The sequence below is a fragment of the Ovis canadensis genome, chromosome X, assembly GCF_042477335.2.
Source record: "Ovis canadensis isolate MfBH-ARS-UI-01 breed Bighorn chromosome X, ARS-UI_OviCan_v2, whole genome shotgun sequence".
Taxonomy (NCBI): Eukaryota; Metazoa; Chordata; class Mammalia; order Artiodactyla; family Bovidae; genus Ovis; species Ovis canadensis.
This window is the reverse complement of record NC_091727.1, coordinates 25,946,273-25,969,464: the sequence shown is the minus strand read 5'-3', so window position 1 is coordinate 25,969,464 and position 23,192 is coordinate 25,946,273. Positions and strand designations below refer to the sequence as shown.

Sequence of the window (23,192 nt, the reverse complement as noted above, 5' to 3'; positions counted from 1 at the left end):
TTCACTCTCCACTTTCACTTTCATCAACAGGCTTTTTAGTTCCCCTTCACTTTCTGCCATAAGGGTGGTGTCATCTGCATATCTGAAGTTATTGATATTTCTCCCAGCAATCGTGATTCCAGCTTGTGCTTCTTTCAGCCCAGCGTTTTTCATGATGTACTCTGCATATAAATTAAATAAGCAAGGTGACAATATACAGCCTTGACGTACTCCTTTTCCTATTTGGAAACAGTCTGTTGTTCCATGTTCAATTCTAACTGTTGCTTCCTTACCTGCATATAGGTTTCTCAAGAGGCAGGTCAGGTGGTCTGGTGTTCCCATCTCTTTCAGAATTTTCCACAGTTTATTGTGATCCACACAGTCAAAGGCTTTGGCATAGTCAATAAAGCAGAAATAAATGTTTTTCTGGAACTCACTTGCTTTTCCTGTCCCTGCCTCTGGAGTCCTCAACACGAATTAAGAGTGCTTCCTTTGGTTCCCCATAGGGCCTGGTGTCCCCACCCTCTTCTTGGAATGGTATCTGCACCTTCATACTAAGGGTTTCACCTCTGACACACCTGATATAAGTAAATGTTGGTGGAACTTCAGCTTGATAGCTCTGCCCTGGTTCTTCAAGGGCTATAAGGAACAGGGCTGAATTCATTATCACTTCTTTTTCTTGGTAGATGATCCCTCAGTCCTTGCTTTGACCTCTGTTGTGGCCTGAAATTCTACTCTCCCTTCCCTTAAGGTCGGCCCCTTCTACTACTGTACTTTCTTATAGTAGGGCAAGCATCTCCGTGAGACCCCTAGGAGAAAGTAAGATTCTCCTCATCCGTCCATACCCGTCCCTGGTCTTCTGAGGCGCAGAGGATGAGATGAATCATACGGTTATGGGGTGTGTGGTTCCTTTCGTCTTCAGGGTATTCAGTTGGTTTCTGGAAAACCTGGAAATAATCCCACTGCTGGCCCTAGGCTATACCCCTTGGACCATGTCCCACCTGCCTTGTGACATCATAGAAGGAAATGGGCATGTCATGTCAACAATGAGCAGGTATCCAAGGGATGCCAGGAAGGACAGGGTTCTGTGCGGTTTCCTCAGCGTTCTGAGGTCAGGGGGTTTCATACATCCAAAGCTTGACTCCTGGCAGGGTGTGGGGCTCCTTTGTTTACATAAGGGAGCTCTCCTCAGACTGAGCTCCTCCCTCCCTGTGATGCCCGAGAGGGAAAGTCTGGGAATGCCACACGAGTCTGCTCCTACTTGTGCCTTTAAGGATGACATCAGGATTGAGGCTTCTTGGGGCCCTCTGTGTTCAGTGTAGGGGTATGACCTGACTCAGGTGCCTCACCTTGACTCCTGGGGGACTCTGGATTTCCACTTTCTTTCAGCCTGAGGTGACCCATGTAGAGCAAAGACCATGTCCTTGCAAGCCCTGAAGAGAAGTGAGGGAATGTGCAGCCTGGCAGCCCTGTCTTGGCCTTCTGAGAGCAGACACAGGCCAGTCTCTCTGTGACTTCAGTTCCTCATTCATCTGTCTTTACCTTGACTCCTGTCTCTTCTATGAAAGACTTCTTGGGAAATGCCACATCTTTGAAAAGTCTTAGTCTGCCTGCACCAAATCTCACAGAGAATGGGTTGAGACCCAGGAGTGATGGGGAAGCTGCAGTCCGGGAGGGGGCCCCAGCATAGGTGGTGTGCTATCAGAGAAAATGCGCTAATCTTCTCCTTCTCTTCACTGACCAGACACAGCCTCTTGTAGAACCTTCACTCTGACACATTTACTCTCTGAAAGGAAGGGGCTGAATTAAATGATTTTGTGCATCCCTGATCTTTTGTGATTTACTGATGTTTCCTTTGTAGATAAATTGTCACTGAATGCTGTCTCCATCTTTATTCATACTTCACTTTTATTTTCACATTTTTGTTACTTATTTCTGGGGCTTTTTATTCAAAAACCGTGTTTGGGTATGAAATTCTGCTATTTAGGATGTGAAGTACGTTTTTTGACTAATGTTAAGAAAGAGGAAGAGACCCAAGATTGGCCTCATCCTGGAGAAGTGGCACAGTGTGGGCTCTGGAGGAATTCAGTGCTGGGCTTCAGTCCAGCTCTTATGATTTATGAGCTTTTAATTTGACCTTCTTTATTCCAGCTTCTTTATCTGCAAATTCTGTTTGAAAAAGTTTATAGTGTAGGACCACAGACATGTGTGATGTATGTAAATCACCTGGCACAGTATGAGACAAGCTTTGGTATGTTGAATGAATGGCAGTAATTACGAAGGTGATTCTGACCTCGAATGATCACAAAATTCCATCACATAATTTTATTTCCAGGCTATATTAGAGAATATGCAACTCCAAACAATAATCAAATCCACATCAACACTAATGCTCCCAAGCGAGTAAAACTAAGCAGTATTTCCCTATTTGAGCACCTGTTTTAATATGTGTTTGGGGTTATCTTCTCCGCATGGATGCAAGTACAAGTTCATTTGTCTTAAGGACCAACAACGTCCCTCTCAGGTGCTGTTTTTTGTCCAAACCACCCCTAATTTAAGCCCACTGACAGTAAAAATTGAGCCCACCATTAAAGTTTGCCAAATTACACTAAACACAACCTAATTAAACTGCCCATTTAACAGAGCAAGTTCTGGTGCTCCCATCCCAGAATAAGACAGACAGTCTGGTGACGTCTTGGCATCTCGCTTCAATGGGTATCATCCTTGTTTCTCAGAAACTCTCTGGACAGCTTTGATGAAAAAACGTACGTAGTGTGAGTGTTCACTTGCCTGGCTCAAGTGCACAGGGCCCCTTCCATTCCCTATGTTGAGATTCCCTATGGTTTTCGGATATCCCCAAATAATGGTAAACATATAGTTGAGATATAGTCCAGGTTTACCGCCTCACCTCTGAGAACCATGGTATGAGTTCTGGCATCACCCCCATAGCTTCATCTAGCTCATCATGCATCTGGACTGAAAATGACCTCCCACCGAGGAACTAAACGTTTCCCAAGACCCAATGCTGCCTTAATCAGGTAACTTAGACGTGCTTGCTCTCAGCTGGAACCTCCTCTCCCAAACCTCCCCCATTTAAATGTATGATTTGTTTATTCCTTAGAGTTAGCTCACCACCTTCCGTATATGGTACCTGCTTCTAGACTCAAAATTCCATGGGCAGTGGCTTGGTCTTCATTTTCTTACCAACCCAGTACTATAAGAAAGCCTTCTAAACAGAAGATGGTCAATTCATTTGGCAGAAAACAAAAATAATGAGCAAAGACTCTATTTTATTATGATTTAAGTGTCATACAGTTTGAATAAGCTACACAAATCTAAGTCCATGTTATTAGCTTTTACAAGGAAAGAGGACAGATAAGACAAATGAAGAAGAAACCCGGGTTTACTCTGAAAGCTATCTGTTCGCAAATATTTCTAGGATTCTTACACATTTCCAAGTAAAATCCTATTCCAGTGCTATAGTACCTCATTCTGGACCATAAAGAAAATATTGAAGTCTTTTCAACTTGTTTACAAATAACGAACCTCTAGTCATAAACCTAGTAACAGTAAACATGACTCCATGACATTAATAAACCTAGATTCTGAAGCAAAATAAACCTTATGAAGAGCAGTAACATTGAAAATTATAAAACACCTCTACCTACCTACCGAAATCATCTATTTTTGACTAGATAGTATTCATATGTATAACAGGAAAACAAGCATATTTTGTCAAAACTGCACTTAAACTCCCATACTACCAAAAGCTGTCAAAACATATGGGTTTTGTTCCCCCCACCCCTACTACCCTGTGATATTTTGGAGGTGGACTGTTCTCTTCCAACTCAAAGGGAACAAAATGCGCTGACCCCTCCCTAGATGTGGGAGGAGCTGTAGGACTTGGCCCTGGAAGGGGCACTGGCCTCAGCCATGGCTGGAGAAATGGGAATGCCTCTCAGCCCTGCTCTAAACGCCTGATCTCTCAGAGCCTCGTCATAGAGGTCTGGGAAGGAACTCGGGACTGTATCCTGGATTTTGGCCAGAACGTCCAACACCTTCATCTTATTGGTCTCAGCATAAGATCTTGGGCCCCACAGGAACTCGTAGAGTGGAGGATCGCTATTGGGCACCTGGCGGTAGTTGAGGTACCCCTTCTGCACCAGATCTTTGGTGATGAGCTTTCTGGGCTCCCCAAAGATGGAGTGCTTCCTCCCAGCATAGATCCCCAACACATTGAGGAAATCCCAGACCTCCTCCTCGGTGGCATGGTTACCCTTCATAAAGATGATGCCCAGGAGCGCCATGAGGAGACCAGACTTGGGCAGCGCCTCCTCATCACTTGAACCTTCCTCAACCCCGAGAGTGAACTTGTTGACGAGGGCGTAGATGTTCCTGCTGCAGTCGACTTCCTTCAGCTCCAGGCCAAACACCAGCTCCACGCGCTCAGAGGCTCTGCTCAGGATCTCCGGGAAGTGCTCCTTGTACTTCCTTCCGATGACATTCAGCATGGCATTCTTTGTGATGGGCTCCTTCTTGGTGTACCTCTCCAGCAGGAAATCCATCACCATGCTGGCCTTCCTCATGAGAGGATCTTTGCGAATGCTCCGAGCGAGCAGGGCTGCTCGGGCGGCATCTGCACTATCCTCCTCGGGGCCCTGGGCACCTTGATCAGCTCCTGCACAGGAAGCCTCTGCATCAGGAGAGCTAGGGGCCATGGCTCCCTGAAGCTCCTGGCGATTGCCAGCAGCAGAGGAGCTCGGGGGAGAACCCTGAGGGACAGAAGAAGGGGAGGAAGGGCACTCCTCTCCTGGGGCTGCAGCAGCACTGGCCTGGGCCTCCTGAGTATCCTCCTGGACCTGGTGGTGTTTCCCGTGGGCATGATGCTTGTTTTTGTGCTTCCGAGGCATGATGACACAGGTCAAGGACCCCAGGCGGGCGTGCAGTTAGGAAGGCAGGCAACGAGGGCGCCTTGAGGAAGGACAAAGAACTGTTGTGAGCACCTTCACCAGGGAGAGTCGTCCCCGGCTTAAACCAAGTCCGCTTCACAAGGCCACTGCTCTAGGACCCACAAGTCTCCTGTTCTCCTAGTCAGCCTGTCCCCTGAGACGCCTGAGGAGGAAGTGAGAATGAGCCCTGGGGCGCATCCAGAGAGCCCTGCCTGGGCTTTAGATGGGGGCCTGTGGGTACTGGCATGGGAGGTATGTCCTTTCAGTTAACATTCAGAGTTAGGAAAAAAACGGGGAATGACCCCCTAGCACCCACCCCGATCCCTCTTCTGCTCTGAAGCTGACGCTGCCACCTTCCCTGTGACTCTGGAGAAGGAGAGGAGGGAGCGCTCAGCCTCCCACCGAAGGGTCCCAGGAGCCGCCGTTCTGTAAGCAAGCTCTAACCTCCCCACTCAGACCGCAGCCTCCCTTCCCCGTGTTTGGCCAGGAGGAAGCGCTGACCACAGGGGAGGGTCCTGACTGGCCCGTGTGTCGGGGAGGATGGTCCTCACCCTGGCTCCTCCTCAGACCTGACATCCTCCCTGTACTGAGCAGCTACCAACCCCTCGGACCGAGGTCCTCGCCTTACTCACTGTCCCACATCCGAGATAGCGATGAGGGTGCCCCTCAGCCGTTAGAGCTGCCCGGATCCTAATCGCATGCCTCGAGGCCAAATCGTGGGGGGTGGGGGTTTCACGTGGCCGCTGTTCTGGGGTGTGAGACCCTCAGTTCCCCCCCGCCCCCGAGGGTCCCTCCTTTTAGCTACAGGGCTCGGGGCTTTCCCTCTACTGAGCAGAACTGGAGTCCACCAGCCCCGGACCGAAGCCGTCCTCTCGGAGACCACCTGGGTGATGTGGCTGGACTTGGGGCTTAAGATGCAGGCCTGAATCTTCGAGGGGACAACAGGGGCAGGGTGGCCGGGGGTTGTCCAGCCCACCCTTTTCAGAGGGAAAGGCTTGGTCGTGCCGGACGTGTGTCCCCGCACTTGTAACTCACGTCACCTCACACTTGGACACCTAGTGAGACCTGGGAGTCCTCTGTCTGGGCACCCTACACGGCAGTTCTCTAAGACGACAGCAGCTCTCCAAGATGGCTTCACAGCCGCAGCGTGTGTGCGTGGTCGTCACTTCCTGTCATGTGCTTCTGTGTTCCAGGCGGACAGCAGAGGCGGGGCCAGGGTGGGCGGGGTTCCGGGGGAGCTTCCCAGAGGATTGGCATGTGCACCTTTCCTTGAATCACAGCAGATCCTGAGACCTTTCCTGTACTGAGCGGAGTCTACGGGCCTCCCTCTCAGGCTCTAGCTTCCGTCAGCACCCCAGCAGGAATTGTTTCTGGCCTGGCCGAACTGGCTTCCTGGAGCTCCTGAGAATGACAGTGAGGGCACTTTCGGGCCCCGTCTTCTGGGCTGAGTGATGCTCCGTCCAATCTCCGTGTCTTCCCTTGTCCCCTGTAGGTGGTGGGCTACTTGCCATCTGCTGACCTGAGGCCAAGGCCTCACATCGAAGACATCACGTCCCCAGACTCCTGGTGCGAAGTGCATGTACATCTTTGGACACTTCTGCCTGAGGCTTCCAGGAAATGGCTGCTGCAGGTAAGATGAGCTGAGAGGGAAGGATGGGAGACTGCCTTCTGTGGTGTGGAACCCCTCACATCTCACTCAGGATCTTCATATTGACTGCTGGCAGGGCCTGGAAATCCTTCCCTTTCTGGCATGAATCCACCTCTGTCCCCAACCATGCCCCACACAATCCCAGTAGAGAAGTGAAGGGGCTCCTTAGCCTGACGGTTCTCGCTGTGGGCTCTTAGTCGACTGCAGGGGCATTGCTCGAAAGTTCTGAGGTGAATTTCTGTCCTTTGGTACAACTTTTGTGGTACTACATTTTCTGTTTTAGTCCCTGTGTGATAGTCTATTAAGGTGATCACTTAAAAGGGCTAGTTGTCATCCACCAGCAAAGTTTGTTCTGGTTGTTCCATGACCTCTGGGCCATACTGCCACATCCAACTCAAACTTCTGTTCCCCATGGTCTTGGCATGGGAGCTCTGAGATGCTACCTCAGATTCCTTCAGTGAGGCTGTAGCGATTCATGGCCCCAGGGCACAGTGGAAGAATCAAGGGCTGAGCTTTAAAGCCTTTTCCAGCTGATCCTGTTGTCTTCTTCCCTTGTAGGCTGCACACCCCTTGTCAGTCTCCGAGTACTCCCTCACCTTGGCACTCATAGGGTCAAATTCATTAGAGACATACTTTGCCTCGGGGATTATGTAGTTTTGTGTTTTTGCTTCTGTTAATAGTTGTCTTTATTCCTTGTATAAGTGTTCCATGGTTTATTCTGGGTACAGGAAACAGCAGCCCATGTTTGATTGTGGTCTCAGCTGGTCTGACTGGAGTAGATCTGTACAGGAGTTAGGGAACATCGACAGTCTTAAAATATGTGCTCCTCAGGAATACACATAACATCCTATTCTGTTTGAGACTTCTTTCTCCTAAGGCTGTCAGGAAGTTCTTCTTGTTGCCTCTGTGTGGAATGTATACATTGCTCTGAGGTTGCTTTGTAGGTCCATTTTTTGTATGGTTGCTTTTATTTATGGTGTATTTTCTATTTCGTGACCTAAGTAATTGTTGATACTTCCAGGCCAGACTCTTGATTTTGCTATGGTGATCTATTTTATACCAGATACTTGAAGTTCTTTGTATGTTTGAATATTTCCTGTGCATGTTTCCTAAGATTTTTAATTTGAGGGTAAAGTCTTATGTTATCTTTTGGTTTTCATTGTTCTTATTCATTTGGCCTTGTTGTATACAACTCTGTACTGGCTATGTGTCCTTGTCCAGACTCTTTCTACATTTTAAATCAGTAGAGCGTTTATGAAAAATTTTAATTGCAGGATAATTGCTTTATAGTGTGTTAGTTTCTGTTGTACAACACTAAGAAGCAGCTATAAGTATACATATATCCCCCTCCATGAGCATCCCTCACGCCACCCCCATCTCAGTCCTCTAGGTTGTCACAGACAGCAGTCTGAGCTGCCTCTGTTCCAGAGCATCTCCCCACTAGCTATCTCTGGTACACATGGCAGTGCATATACGTCACAGCCTCTCTCAGTTTGTCCCTCGCTCTCCATCCCTTGCTGTGTCCACGTCTTTTCTCTGCATGTGTCTCTATTCCTACCCTGCAGATAGATACATCAGTGATATTTTCTAGATTCCATATAAATGCGTTAATACGCAATATTTTTGCTCTCTTTCTGGCTTACTTCACTCCGTGTAACAGACCCTAGGTGCATTCACCTCCCTACAACTGACTTAAATTTGTGACTTTTTATGGTTGAGTAATAGTCCATTTATATAGCTACCACAACTTCTGTATCTATTCATCTGTCAGTGGAAGTTGAGGTGGTTGCTTCCATGTCCTAGCTATTGTAAATAGTGCTGCAATAAACAGTGCAGTCCATGAATGTTTTCATGCATGGCTTTCTCAGTGTGTATGCCCAGTTGTGGGATTGCTGAGTCATAGGGTAGTTTTATTTCTAGATTTGAAAGGACTCTCCATACTGTTCTCCATAGTGGCTATATCAATTTACATTCCCCCTCAAAGTGCAAGAGGGTTCCCTTTTCTCCATGCCACTTCAGCACATATTGTTTCTAGATTTTTTTTTTTTAATGATATCCTTTCTGGCAGGTGTGAGGTGATGCATCATTGTGGCTTTGGTTTGCATTTCTTTCATAATGAGTGGTGAACATCTTATCTTGTGAGGCTCTGCATTTTTTTTAAAGAACAGTTTTAGGATTACAGAAAATTTAGCATATAGTCTACAGAGTTCCTATAGAGCCAGTCTCTTACTCCACTTAGCATCTTGTGTTATTAACATCTTGCATTGGTTCAACTGATACAAGTTCATTTGTTAAAACTGAGCAACTCTAATCTTTCCCATTTTGTTTTTTCGCTCTATTTCTTTGCATTGTTCACTTGAAAATGCTTTCTTATTACTCCTTGATGTTCTTTGGAAATCTGCATTCAGATTGGTGTATTTTTCCTTTGCCTTTTGCTTCTTCTCGTTCTCAGGTATTTGTAAGGCCTCCTCAGACAACCATTAAGCCTTTTTCATTTCTTTATCTTGTGGATGGTTTTGGTTACCACCTCCTATAACTTATTCGGAACCTCCATCTTTAGTTTTCAGGCAGTCTTCCTACCAGATCATATTCCTTGAAACTGTTCCTCACCTCCACTGTATAATCATAAGGAACTTGATTTAGGTCATATCTGAATGGCCTAGTGATTTTCTCTACTTTCTTCAACTTAAGTCTGTCTTTTGCAGTAAGGAGCTTATGATCTGAGCCAGAGTGAGCTCTCGGTCTTGTTTATGCAGACTGTGTAGAACTTCTCCATCTTCAGCTGCAAGTTATTCCTTTACTTCCTACATTTCCATTCCAGTCCCCTATTATGAAAAGGTAATTTTGGGGGGATATTAGTTCTAGACTATGATGTACATCTTCGTAGCACCACTGAACTCTAACTTCTTTGACATTAGTTTTTGGAGCATAGACTTGGATTACTGTGATGCTGAATGCTTTGCCTTGGAAATGAACCAAGATCATTCTGTCCTTGTGGAGATTGCACCCAGTACCTGCAGGTCACAGTCTTTTTCTTTTTTTGACTATGAGTCCACTCCATTTCTTCTAATGGACTTTTTCCCACAGATACAATGGTAATCTCAATTAAATTCACCTATTCATGTCCATGTTAGTTGTCTGATTTCTAAAACGTTGACAGTCACTCTTGCCATCTCCTGCTTGACCAATTTCTATTGATTCATGGACCTAACATTCAAGGTTTCTTGTAGGACTGTTCTTTACAGCACCGGACTTTACTTTTACCACCAGACACATCCACAGCTAAGCATCATTTTGACTTTGGCCCAGTCTCTTCATTCTTTCTGGAGCTATTTCTGGGCTCTTCCCCAATAGCATATTAGACACCTGCTGACCTGGGGGGCTCAGGTGTCTCCCCCGGTATGATCTCCTGGTGTCATTTCTTTTTCCTTTTCCTGATGTTCATGGGGTTCTCGAGGCAAGGATACTGAAGTGGTTTGCTATTCTCCTCTCCAGTGGACCGCATTTTGTTAGAATTCTCCACCATGATCCGTCCGCCTTGGGTGGCCCTGCAAAGCCTGGCCCGTAGCTTTTGATTTACATAAAGGTGTAATCAACATGATCGTTTAGGTTAGCTTTGTATGATTGTGGTTTTCGTTCTAGAGGATAGGGCATTGTAGGTCTTCTGTCTGCCCTCTGAAGAATGAGTTTAAGAGGGTTGTGGAAGCTTGTTGATGGGAGGGACTGGCTGTGAGGAAACCTGTCTCATGCTCTATTGGGCAGGGTAATGCTCAGTAAATAAATAAATGAAAATTAGAAAAACATAAAGAAATATGTTCTTATATCACTATGAGTAAAATCATTTATGACATTCATAGCCGTTAGTTTGTTACTGGATACGTCATTAAGGATTTTGAACACAGAAAGAAATCTGTGAGATGTAGCTAATATGCAGGAGGATGAAATTTCCCTCTGCCCTTCTAGGTTTTTTGTGGGTGGTCGAAGAATTAAATTGATGTGAGAAAGATTAATAGGATAAAATAAAAGTATAATAACACATAGACATGAGAGAGACCCAGGAAAACTGAATAACTCATCAACATGGCCAAAGCCCAGAGCAATATACAAAAGGAAATGTTAATGGCAGTTGTTTGGGGACTTGAAAGGATAGGAAGGCAGTTCACATGGAGAAGGGGAAAGGAATGTTGGTAAGTGAATGTTTTCTGTGCCAGGCAGAGACCCCGGGCCACAGAGTGGACTCTCATCTCTAGGCCCTGCCAAGATTTCGCCACCACCCCTTGCCCATAATCTTTGCAGCTATCTCTGGTCATAGTTCTCTTCAGGGAACAGGACCTGTGTCTAAGTACTTTCAGGTAGTTAGGCCCAAAGTCAAGTTCATTTTCTGAATCTTTTGGCCTTGATTGTTTTCTGTTAGAATAACCTATGTATCAAAAGAGACATTTTGAGATGGCATGTTTTGCTCTCCCATACTAACTAGGAAAGTAAAAACAATTACAGTAAAGAAGAGAAATTTACAAAGTCATTAATCCTAGTTTCCTTTGTATGACATTTACATTTTGAAAGGTACATGTTAACATGTAAAAACACTGTGTTAAATAATAGCCTATGAAGGAAAAATCTGATTTACTTTGCATTGTTCTTTGGAAAATCAAGGAGTGTTTAAATAAAAGTACATTTACAGTCACTGTTTAGAGTCAATGGCAGCAAAGACAAAAGAATGTATTTGTCTTACTCTATTATTTTTTTTAATATTTCTTGCAGTATGTTGCTTTACAATGTCGTGTTAGCTTCTATTCCATACTAAAAGTAATCAGATATACATATACATATACTCTCTCACTTTGGATTTCCCCTGCATTGAGGACATCCCTGTGAATTAAGGAGAGTTCTCTGTGCTATACAGTATATTCCCAACAGTTGTCTATTTTACACATAGTATCAGTAGTGTGTATGTGTCAATCCCAATATTCTAATTCCTCCCACCCTAACCCTTTCCCCCTTGGCACCATACATTTGGTCTCTATATCACTGTCTTCATTTCTGCTTTGCAAATAGGGTCCCCTGTGCCATTCTTCTCAATCCCACACGTATACATTAATATTCAATCCTTGTTTTTCTCTTTCTAACTTCCTTCTCTGTATGTCCCTCTCTAGGTCCATCCACCTCTCTAACAATGACACAATTTTGTTCATTTTTGTGACTGAGTAATATTCCACTGGGTTACCCTGGTGGGTCAATGGTAAAAAATCTGCCTGCCAATGCAGGAGCCATGGGTTCAATCTCTGGGTCAGGAAGATACCCAGAAGAAGGAAGTGGCAACACACCCCAGTATTCTTACATGGAAAATCCCAAGGACAGAGCATTCTGGTGAGCTACAGTCCTTGGGGTCTCAGAAGAGTCAGATACAACTTAGCAACAAAATAACAAGAACAATATTCCATCGCATATACCTTCCACTACCTCTCTACTTGCATCGGTCAGTGGACATCTACATTTCTTCCATGTGCTGGTTATTGTAAGCAGTCCTGCAGTGAACATTAGAGTGCTTGTCTGTTTCTGAATTATGGGTCTGTGGTCTCTATTGCAGAGTTAATGCTGACCTGTAAGAAGGCTTACGCCAAGGAGGACCACTAGGACTGCTTCTGCCAGTGCCCCCATCCCTGTGGTGAGCCCCAGCTGACCCATGCCTCCACAGGACACTGTTGAACACTTGGAGGTAGGTCTGATTCAGTCTCCTGTGGAGTAAATGCTCCTTTTCTCTGGGTCTTGGTGCATGCAAGACTTTGTTTGTGCCCTCCAAGACTGGTATGTCTGTTTCCCCTACTTCTGTGGGAGTCCTGAAACCAAATCCATCTGCCCTTCAAGGTCAGATGACCAGGGAATTACAAGTCCCTTTGTCAGAACCGCAGGCTGGGTTCCTTGATGTGAGGTGCAGAACTTTCACAATCGTGGGAGAACTTCTTTGGTATTTTTGTTCTCCAGTTACCCACCCAGTGGGTATTGGATTTGAATTCATTGTGATTGTACCCCTCCTATTATCTTGTTGCGACTTTCAGTTTTTATTTGAACTTGGGGTATCATTTTCGGTGTGTTCCAGCGTCCTCCGGTTGATAGTTGTCCAACAGCTAGTTGCAGTTATGGTGCAGGAGGAGGCAAACAAACATCCTGCTACACCGCCAGCTTGAAACAGAAGCCTCTGAAATACATTTTGGAGTAGTGAGATGACAGGAGAACTGGAAGACACTAGGTCTGCCTCAGGCTGGGAGGAGTGGAACAGTGTGGCCTCTCAACATATGCAGACCAAATGTCTATTTCCAGCTCTGTCACAAGTCTTGTGAACTTGAGAATACTACCAAATTCATAATCTGCAAAGTGAGTCTTCTAAACCCTATTTTGTAGAACTAGTGTAATATATGTGATATTTATAAAGCTCCTGCAATAATAGATTTCAAAGAATGACATTTATTCCTCTGATAATTATGACCATAGTATCAACTGTTGGAGAATTTTTTTTTTACTTGCATGAGATATCAGAAATATGTGGCAATTCTGGAGTGAACAAAGTTCTGTTTAAATATTAAAACTATATAAAATTTCCTCATTTGTAATTATGTCATTTGAATGTAGAGAAATCTCTCCTGCCTGGATGCTACTCAGAACTTCTAGAATTTGTGTCAAGGACGAAGATCTTCCCTTCCAGCTGCGTTTTCATCTATACCACTACCCCCCATTTTCATTAATTTCACCAGCACCAAAAGTGCAGCCTTCATTTGAAGTTCCCCAAATTATGCTTAAAATAGGCACTAGGACATTTCTGTAACATAATGGCCTCTGACCGCAGTGTGGAGAGTGCTGTTACAGTGGGTATGAGATATCTCAGTTCAAGGAAATACCATCCTTCTTTCTGCCAAACACCCTGGAGGCAGTGGGGTTAAATCCCCAGTTTGTGCACTGTGTTTCCCTATACTGGGGCAGGAGCACAGAACCCATTGTATTCCTGTCCCAGGTGGAGAGTGTCTGTTTACCCAGTCTCAAAGTAAAAATCAAGGGTAATCTTCCATTCTGTTCTTCAGCTTCTCAAGTTAAACGCCCCATTTCTGGGTCACCCCCCGCCCTCAACTCACTCAGCCTCATTTACCCACCTACATACCTAACTTCAAGTTACATCCTCAAGGGAACTGCAGTGTTCCAAAGCGCCCACATTCCTCGCCTCAAAGTATTTACTTTTGACTGCTCTCATCTGAAACCTCCTCTCATTCTCATCCCTTGTTTCAAGTTGTCACATATTTAGGTCTCAAAGGGTACCTCACCATCTGCTTGATATGGCGGCAACTTATAGACACTGAACTTCTATGGACAGTCGCTCAGGCTTCTTTTTATTACCATCCCCAGTTCTGCCATGGAGCATTCCAAGGAGTAGATACTCAATTAGTACTTGGAAATAGGAGTGACAATGGTAACGTTGTCTACTTTATTTCTATTTAATTTCTCCCACCATCTTGAATAAACTAAGGACATACTTTTACTAACAAGGATTATTAAAAGAATTTAACAAAACTAAAAACTTACCAAAACTTACTTTTTCGTTTCTTTTTTACTTGACCTAAGTTATTTTACCACAGAGTCTCTTCAAATTTGCATGAAAATCCCTCTCCCATTGCTGTGTTTTCTTGTTCTAGATCACAGAGCAATGAAAAGTTTCTAAATTTGCATTATAAAATATAAAAACTTTAACTGGAACCTGATAAACAGTAATACATATGTGACCCATATTTTCACCAGCAGAACGCTGATTTCCTGATTTTGTCCCCACAAAGAGAAAGAATTCATTAGAGAAACAGAGCAGTTTTAAGTATCAGTATTATAAGGCGGAGCAAAATTACACTCCTGAGAAGGATGAGAGCAGGCTGTCTGGAAACCAGAAGCAGTCCTGCCATGGGGTAGGGTCATGTGTGTCCTGTGTCATTTGACTGACAAGTTGATGGACAGCTTTAGGTTATATAACTTTTCTCCTAGTGTGCAGGCAGTTACCCATGAGTACCCAAGCAAAATCCATGGAGTGGGAGGGAAGACAGAAACCACAGTGCTATTTTTATAAATACGGCATCGTGAACCCTGGGTTACATTAGTCACCTTTTAGGTCTTGGTGCACCTGTGCCACCCCGTGCTGGCACTTTGTCTTGCTTGGTCCTGACATGGCTGGAAACCTACTGGTGGTCATTGGGCAGAACAAGGAGCCTCTCTGGGTGTGCTCTGACCACCAGTGTTCAGGTGGGGAAGAGGAAGACAGAGCATCCCTGGCTGCTAACCTGGCTCAAGTATTATACTCCCAATTAGTTTCTGAACAGGGAACAGCCATCGTTTCCATGGGAAATGTTGGGAGTTTGCCATGTGATAGCTGTCTCCCAGCTGAGTGCTGACTCTGTATACAGTTGTCCTTCTTCCTGAGAGAATGTCTGAGCAAGGATGATATAAATGTCCTTCTGGGTTAACTCAAAAGTCATAGATGTCTAAACTTGTCTAGATATTTTTTGGAGTCATCTGAGAATTTTCGTTAATCTTGTTTTATCCAACTGAGATCCTGCAAGGAGAGGGGAACTCATATTCTTATGGAAGTCTGGTGGGCCCTATGACATCTTGAGGTGGGTAGAGCTTAAGGAATGCTGGAGCCCGAGGTTAGAGAGCCAAGCACTGTTGATGGGGCTGGGAGCAGTGGTGTTCAATGCTGAGTATAATGAAGAAGAGGTCTCTGGTCCAAGAGGCTCCTTCTTTTGCCCAGAAAGAGTTCCTGTGAACAGGGCTCAGGGGCTGGCTCATGGTTAGTATCATCGGGAGAAGGTGGAGGGCTTTTATAGGCAAATTAAGCATTGCCAAGCCAGCAGAGTCTACCTGGCAAGTCTTTCAAAGTTCAGAATTTTTCCTAAAGGCAAGGAAGATTTGGACATAAGGGACTTAGCTGGAATCCTACAGGCAAGTCTTCAGCGATGGACAGTCAGTTATCCATCTGAAAAGGAAATGACAAATGCTCATAAGGGCCTTCAGGTGTCACTGAAGTCCCTTATGGCCTTTTCATGGCTGTGACATCCCTCACCTGTGAGCTTGCTTGGCAGAATGTGGTTCAGTTCTCGCCCCAGGGGCCATTGTGGCTTCCCTGCATATTTTTTTTAAGAAATTATTTGTGTATTTAATTTTGTTTGTGCTGGCTCTTCATTGCTGGGTGTGTGTTCTCTAGTTTCGAGGAGCAGGGGCTACCCTTCATTGGGATGCACTGGCTTCTCATTGTGGTGGCTTCTCTTACTCTGGAGCACAGGCTCTAGGACGAATGGGCTTCACTAGTTGCAGCAAGGAGTGGTAAAGTAGAAGAAGTGTTAGGAGATTGCTGTTGTAGTTCAGTCTCTAAGTCATGTCTGAGTCATTGTGGCCCCATGGATTGTAGCCCTCCAGGATCCCCTGTCCATGGGATCCTCTGGGCAGGAATACTGGAGTGGGCTGCCATTCCCTTCTCCAGGGGAACTTCCCAATCCAGGGATTGAACCCGGGTCTCCTGCCATTTCAGGTAGATTCTTTACCATCTGAGGCACCAGGACAGCCATATTTTGGAAGGTAGCCAGAAAATTTTTAGCTCAATTTCTTTTTCTTTCTTTATCCATTCTCTCCCTATCCTGTAGACACACTCAGCTTGAATTTTATAAACACAAGGTTGAGGCATTCATCGCATACAGTGTCTGGATTTGTCCACCCAAAGGCAAAGATACTGGGAGTCTAGGTGCAGAGAAATGCAGAAGAATGTGCATTCTTTCACTTTCATTCAGCCCTATGAGCCAGATTAACAGGCCATGGTTTAAAATTTTCGATGGGGTAGCATGAAGAGCTCCTCTACCTGAAACCTATCACATCAGGTTTTGACTCAAATCCACATGGCCAGGACTTAAACTTCAAAAAATCCAGTCTGGGACTTGAACCATGGTCTTTTAATTAGAATCACTCACCTGATACCTGGACGTAGGGTGGCTCAGGTTGTTTGTGTCTCAGCACAGAAGGAATTCAGCAAGAGGCAAAGTGTTAGGCAAGAAATAGATTTATTTATATAGGATGCTTGTAAGAGATGCAAGCAAGCAGGTGACAGAGCTCTGCCTGGAGGATTAAGTGGAATATATTCTATAGTCAATGGAAAGTGGAGGACTAGGAAAGACTGCCTTCTTTGAGTAGAGGTCAGGCTTACATCTGCTAAGCTGCTAAGTCACTTCAGTCGTGTCCGACTCTATGCCACCCAGGAGATGGCAGCCCACCAGGGTCCCCCATCCCTGGGATTCTCCAGACAAGAACACAGGAGTGGGTTGCCATTTCCTTCTCCAATGCATGAAAGTAAAAAGTGAAAGGGAAGTCGCTCAGTCGTGTCTGACCCTTAGCATGGACTGCAGCCCACCAGGCTCCTCCATCCAAGGGATTTTCCAGGCAAGAGTACTGGAGTGGGGTGCCACTGCTTTCCCGCCCAGTTCATTTGGAGCAGGAGAGTGTCTGACCTTATGAGGTCAAACTTGGATTACTGTAGAACTTCAAATGGATAGAAGGGTTGTGACATTCCTGTTTTACCTAAAGGCCTGGGGAACATCTCATGGATTATTTATGGCTTTATATTTAAACAAACCTGCCTACTTCCACTACATTCTGATACCTTTCTTGAACAATGTTAACTTACAATGGTCTACCAACGGTTCCTAGGTTTCTCTATCTCTATTCCCCTCCTAGACTTCTAGATTTACCTCTCTGTCTGTCTGTCTGTGCTCAGGCCCTCACTTATTTCTGACTCTTCGCAACCACATGAACTGCAGCACTCCAGGCTCTCTGTCCATAGGATTCTCAGGGCAGGAATACTCGAATGAGTAGCCACTTCCTCCTCCAGGAGATGTTCCAGAACAGGGATCAAACCTTTATCTCCTGCATTGCAGTTGGATTCTTTTCCACAGAGTCACCTCGGACAGCTACCTGTATCCTATGCTATTCTATCCCTGTCATATGGAGGCAGGCTCCCCCAGCCAAGAGCTGGCGATTCTCTTGGTGGGAGCCTTCTAAATGAAGGGCTCCAGCTTGGACTATTGTCTGGAATTTAGTGAGCAGTTTTCTTCCCAACAGGTGGAAGGGGTAGTCATGCATGTGCAGAAACATCAAAGGTAAACTTTCCTAGCAAGGACTTGAGGGGAGGGGCATGCCACTTGGTTTGGGGCCTTCCTTCAATTCCCTTTATCATGGAGCATTGGAAGGACAAAGGCCCAGGGAAATCAGTCTGCACAGAGTAGCTAACACATGTATGAAAGAATTCTCCTCCCTGCCACATCAAGGGTTACCTGAAGCTCCTCTGGTGAAATGACCAGGTGTCCTCTGGGAACTGCTGGGAGGTCTTGGAGCTCCTGTCTCTTTTCCTGAGGGTATGTGCTCAGAGTAAGGCCCACAACAGTCTGAGACCCAATAGAAGAAAGCGGAGGTTGCCTAACTTAGCACATCTACCTGTGGTCTCTGAGGACAGAAAGCTGTGACCGGAAATTGAGGCCTTCTGATGGCTGGATGCACCTGTCCTCAGTCAGGCTCCTAGGAAGACCTATATTTCCTCCCTCCTTTCACTATTACTGTCCTCTCTCCAGGTCCTCTCACTGACTTCCCATCTTCTAATGAGACCTGTCCTCTCATGCTACAGCCTTAAATTCCCTGAGACCACCTCAGAGGATGTGAGGGCTGCCAACCTGTGGTCACTCATGGCTGACCCTAGGGGAGGGATTCTATAAAAGTGGTATAGTGTGAGTGGTTCCTTTAGTCCCCATGGTCCTCTACTTGACTCTTGGCATGACCTGGAGTTCCTCCTGAGGTTGACCCCTGAGCCCCAGCACCTCACCTCCTGAGATGCTCTAAAAGGAAATGTGTGGGGTGCATCATGCCCACGTTCCCAAATTTGCCAGTGCGAGGTGTAGATGGGCAGGGCTGTGTTCTAGGTGCAGTCCCTTTATTCTATTTGCAGTCACTAGTTTCCACTCTGTACTGAAGTGAGGCTTCTCCCAGTAGACCAAGGCTCTCACCTACCTGAGACCTCTCCACCAGAAAGAGAAGCAGTTCAGCCACAAAGCTTTCTCGTGGGTGTCATAGGGCTGACATCAGGGGTGGGCCTCCACAGTCTCCCCTGTTCTGGGCTGAGTGGTCCTCTTGCCCCTGCTTCTAGGACCTCATCCTCACTCCTAACAAGACCCGGACTGCACCCTCCACTCACCTGAGGCTGTGCTCCTCAGAACAAAGGCATTACTTTCTTGGAATTTCTTGATTGGAAGACAAGGTGAACACGAGGTGTGCAAAGCTATTGGGGCCTTCTGAGGAGAAGAACATTCTAGGGCTCCACTCTCTTCTGGAGTCAGTGGTCGGTCCCCCAGTCTTAGATCAGGTTTCTTACCTTGACTTCCGGTAGCATATGGGAATCCATCCTCTGCAGTGGCTGAGTCAGCTGGCCTGTGGCCAAGGCTTTTGCCTTCTTGAGACAACAGAAGGGGAGGGGACAGAGCCACTCCCTGGCTACCCTTGCCTGTTCCTCCGTGCCATCCCCCTTGCTGTGGGGAGGGGGGGTCCACTCATCAGCACCCAGTGTCCTCACTGTAAATCCAATGAAGGCCTGTTAGGATCTCCTACTTGGGCAGAATTGGAGCTTCTGCTGCAAGACCAAGGTGCTCAGCTCCCTGAGAACCCCTCCACCCTTGCGCTGCAGGAAAGGAAGGCTCACCTCAGACAGACTGCTCTCCCCATAGCTACACAAGGCAAGCACCAGGATATAGTTTGTGGGACCCCTAGTTTTCTAAAACCTTCCCCTTGATAACTATCAGAGGCTGGGACTCTTCCATCCATTGACCTGAGGACACAGCACTTAAGCTAAGGCTTTTATGTCCCTGAGAATCAGGAAGGATAAATGAGGGCATATTGATCTTTTCAGGGTATTTGACATTGCATGTGTTCATGACCACGTTGTCCCTGAGTAGTTTTGTCTTCTTTCATACCATTCATTTATCAGCATTTTTTAAACTTTATTCTAAAACAATTCTTTGGAACAGGGCCCTATGTATCCAATGAGACACATTTTTTTGGAGTATTTAGAGGAAAGTTGAATGAAAAGACATGATGTCTGGCTTAGCCTGGGAGAAGTGGACACTGTGGGATGTCCACTAATCCAGATCGGGGGACTAGTCCCAGGAAGGTCACTTCATCAGTTTGTGAACTTGAGAAATTGGCAAGTTATCCATCCAGAAAGGGAGTCTGCTAAATCCAATCCTGCATGAATGCTGGAATGCATGTACTACATATAAAGCAGTGGCATACTGATGAAGAAGTATTGGTTTGTAATAAGTGGAAGGTATGATTACTATAAACCCCTCAAATACGACCTTCCCATCTGAGTTTATTTTTAATCCAGGAGAGAGCAGAGAATATGCAGTGAATTAGGACAAAAGAAACAAATATTCTTAAATGAGCTAAATAAGTCAGAGTATTTTTTATTTTTACTAAAAGGGAGTTTAAAAGAAATAAGTAAAACCACAAGGTAAAGAAGGCAATGGCACCCCACTCCAGTACTCTTGCCTGGAAAATCCCATGGACGGAGGACCCTGGTGGGCTGCAGTCCATCAACTGAGTGACTTCACTTTCTCTTTTCACTTTCATGCATTGGAGAAGGAAATGGCAACCCACTGCAGTGTTCTTGCCTGGAGAATCCCAAGTACGGGGGAGCCTGGTGGGATGCCATCTCTGGGGTCACACAGATTCGGACATGACTGAAGCTACTCAGCAGCAGCAGCAGACTTTCTACTCTACTCTTTTCTCCATTTTCTTTTTGTTTCTCAATAGTTTCTGTGGTCTTCCTTCACATTAGCATGAAAATCACTCTTGCAGTGCTATGTTACCTACTTGCAGATCAGAAACACAATACAGATGGCTCCTGAATGTCTTTTATCTCTACCAAAACTGTACCTTTAAAACTTTTAAAACAGCAGTGAATATAACATCAGTACCATTACCAAATTAATACTCGGAAGTAAAACAACCTCTTAGAAGTAAAAAATTTTGAAAAAAAAGAAACAAATAATATGTAGAAGTTACTCGCGTGAAAGAGAGAGAAATATGATCGAAATAAATGTGATCTACCCACTACTACCACGCACTCTTTAGAAGCTTGACTGTTCTTGAAGGAACATTCTCTTCTAATGTCATGTTATCTTGTTTGCATTGTGAACAATATATTCAGTACTTTCAGTGTGTGTTGCAAATACCCAAACTTTTAAAACATTAGAACAGCTAGAAGCTACGACTTATATAATTCATACATTTGAATTCTGAAGCACAATAAACCTTATCCAAAGTAAGAACATTTGAAAATACTAAACACTTCTTTCACCTCTTTACCTCTCTAATTTAAATGATCGTTCATTAGGTATTTCTCATATGGATACAAGAAAACAGATGTATATTTTGTTAAACAAACTAGATCTAAACTTGCTTACCATTTTAAACTGTAAGAAGATATGGATTTTGTTCCCTCCACCCCTACTACTCTGCAGTATTTAGGACCCTGACTGCTCTCTTCCAACACAAAGGGAACAAAGTGCCCTGCCCCCTCCCTAGATGTGGGAGGAGCTGCGGGACTTGGCCCTGGAAGGGGCACTAGCCTCAGCCATGGGTGGAGCCCTGGCAGCATCTCTCAGCCCTGCTCTCTCCGCCTGATCTCTCAGAGCCTCGTCATAGAGGTCTGGGAAGGAACTAGGGACCCTACCGTGGAACTTGGCTAGAACCTCCAGTACCTTCATCTTACTGGTCTCAGCACAAGCTCTCGGGCCCCACAGGAACTCATAGCGCGGAGGATCACTATTGGGCACCTGGCGGTAGTTCAGGTACTCCTTCTGCACCAGATCTTTGGTGATGAGCCTTCTGGGCTCCCCAAAGATCCAGTGCCTCCTCCCAGCATAGATCCCCAACATACTGAGGAATTCCCAGATCTCCTCCTCGGTGGCGCTGTTACCATTCATGAAGATGACCCCCAAGAGCACCATGAGGAGACCAGACTTGGGCAGCCCCCCCTCACCACTCGGACAATCGTTCCCCCCGAGGTTGAGCTTGCTGATGAGGGTGTAGATGTTCCTGCTACGGTCGACTTCTTTCATCTCCAGGCCAAAGACCAGCTCCAGGCACTCAAGGGCTGCACTGAGGATCTCAGGGAAGTGCTGCCTGTACTTCCTGCTGACGATTTTCATCAGGGCGTTCCGCATGATGGGCTCCTTCTTGATGTACTTCTCCAGCAGGAATTCCACCAGTATCCTGGCCTTCCTGGCCAGAGGATCTTTGCGAGTGCTCTGAGTGGCAGGGGCTGCCTGGGAGGCACCTGCACTTTCCTCCTCTGGGCCCTGGGCACCTTCATCAGATCCTGCACAGGAAGGCCCTGCATCAGGAGAGCTAGGGGCCATGGCTCCCTCAAGCTCCTGGTGATCTTCAGTAGCAGGGGAGCTTGGGGGAGAACCCTGAGGGGCAGAAGAGGGGGAGGAGGGGCACTCCTCCTTTGGCGCTGCATCAGCACTCGCCTGGGCCACCTGAGTGTTCCCCCGGACCTGGTGGCGTTTCCCCCAGGCATGGGACTTGTTCTTGTGCCTCCGAGGCATGCTGACAGCAGGTCAGGGACTACAGGTGGGAGTGCGGTCAGGAAAGCAGGCAAGGAGGGCACCTGGAGGAGGGACAAGGACATGCTCTGAGAACCTTCAGCAAGGAGAGTCCTCCCTGGCTTGAAAAGAAGCCGCCTCTGAGGGGTCCTCGAGGCCAGTGCTCTAAGACCCACAGGGCTCCTGTTCTCCTGGTCAGCCTGTCCCAAGACCGGTGATTAGCAAGGGAGAGTGAGCCCTGGGCGCAGCAGATAGTCCTGCCTGGGCATTAGAAGACAGGGTTGGGGGGGCGCAGTGGGGGCTGTCAGGGGAGGCAGGTCCTCTCAGCTGAGATTCAGAGTCAGGATGAAAATTGGTGCGAGACACCCCCATATCCAACGCCCCATCTCCCACACCTGTCTGTTTCCCTCTCCTGTCTGAAATTGATGCTGCCACCTTCCCTGTCACCCCAGACGAGGAGAGGAGGTCATACACAGCCTACCATGGAGGGTCCCAGGACCTTCCCTTCTGTTGTCTGGTGGTTGCCCCTTCACAACCAGGCTCCAAGCTCCCGTTTCAGACCGCAGTCCCCCTTCCCGATATTTGGCTGGGAAGAAGCACTGAGCACAGGGGAGGGTCCTGAGTCGTCCGTTTGTCGGGGAGGATGGTCCTCATTCTGACTCTTCCCGAACCCTGATATCCTCCCTCTACTGACCAGCTGCCAGCCCCTCAGACCCAAGTCCCCTCTTCTCTGAGTGTCCCATGTCCGAGGTCACAGTGAGGGAGCCCCTCAGCCTTTACAGCTGCCCGGCGGCTGCCCAGATGATCCGCAGCCAAATCACTGTGAGTCGGGGGTTAACCATGGCTGCCATTCTGCTGCATGGAGACCCTCAGTCCCCCGAGGGTCCCTCCTTCACTCCACAGGGCTCGTGGCTCTCCCTCTACTGAGCAGAGCAGGGATTCAGCTGA

At 46.5% G+C, this 23,192-nt stretch overlaps 1 protein-coding gene across 1 annotated transcript; it reads right to left on the bottom strand.

The window, feature by feature from the left end:
• Nucleotides 1-3,857: 3,857 nt before the first annotated feature.
• Nucleotides 3,858-22,247, bottom strand: LOC138930649 (melanoma-associated antigen B18-like). Its single transcript, XM_070291151.1, has 3 exons — nt 21,264-22,247; nt 5,788-5,856; nt 3,858-4,751 (listed from the first exon to the last, which is right to left on the bottom strand). Exons 1-3 carry the CDS (start codon nt 22,245-22,247, stop codon nt 3,858-3,860), a joined length of 1,947 nt encoding a protein of 648 aa, XP_070147252.1.
• Between the last annotated feature and the right edge of the window lie 945 nt (nt 22,248-23,192).

Bases quoted from the DNA above. Each gene is read 5' to 3' on its own strand.
- LOC138930649 (XM_070291151.1), bottom strand. From the start codon at position 22,247: ATGCCTCGGAGGCACAAGAACAAGTCCCATGCCTGGGGGAAACGCCAC. The intron at 5,857-21,263 runs GCTAGTGCCCCT...GTCCCCTCGAAG, and splicing joins GGGCTCCACCCATGGCTGAG to ATTCAGGCCTGCATCTTAAG. The intron at 4,752-5,787 runs GTCCGGGGCTGG...TCTGTCCCTCAG, and splicing joins TCTCCGAGAGGACGGCTTCG to GGTTCTCCCCCGAGCTCCTC.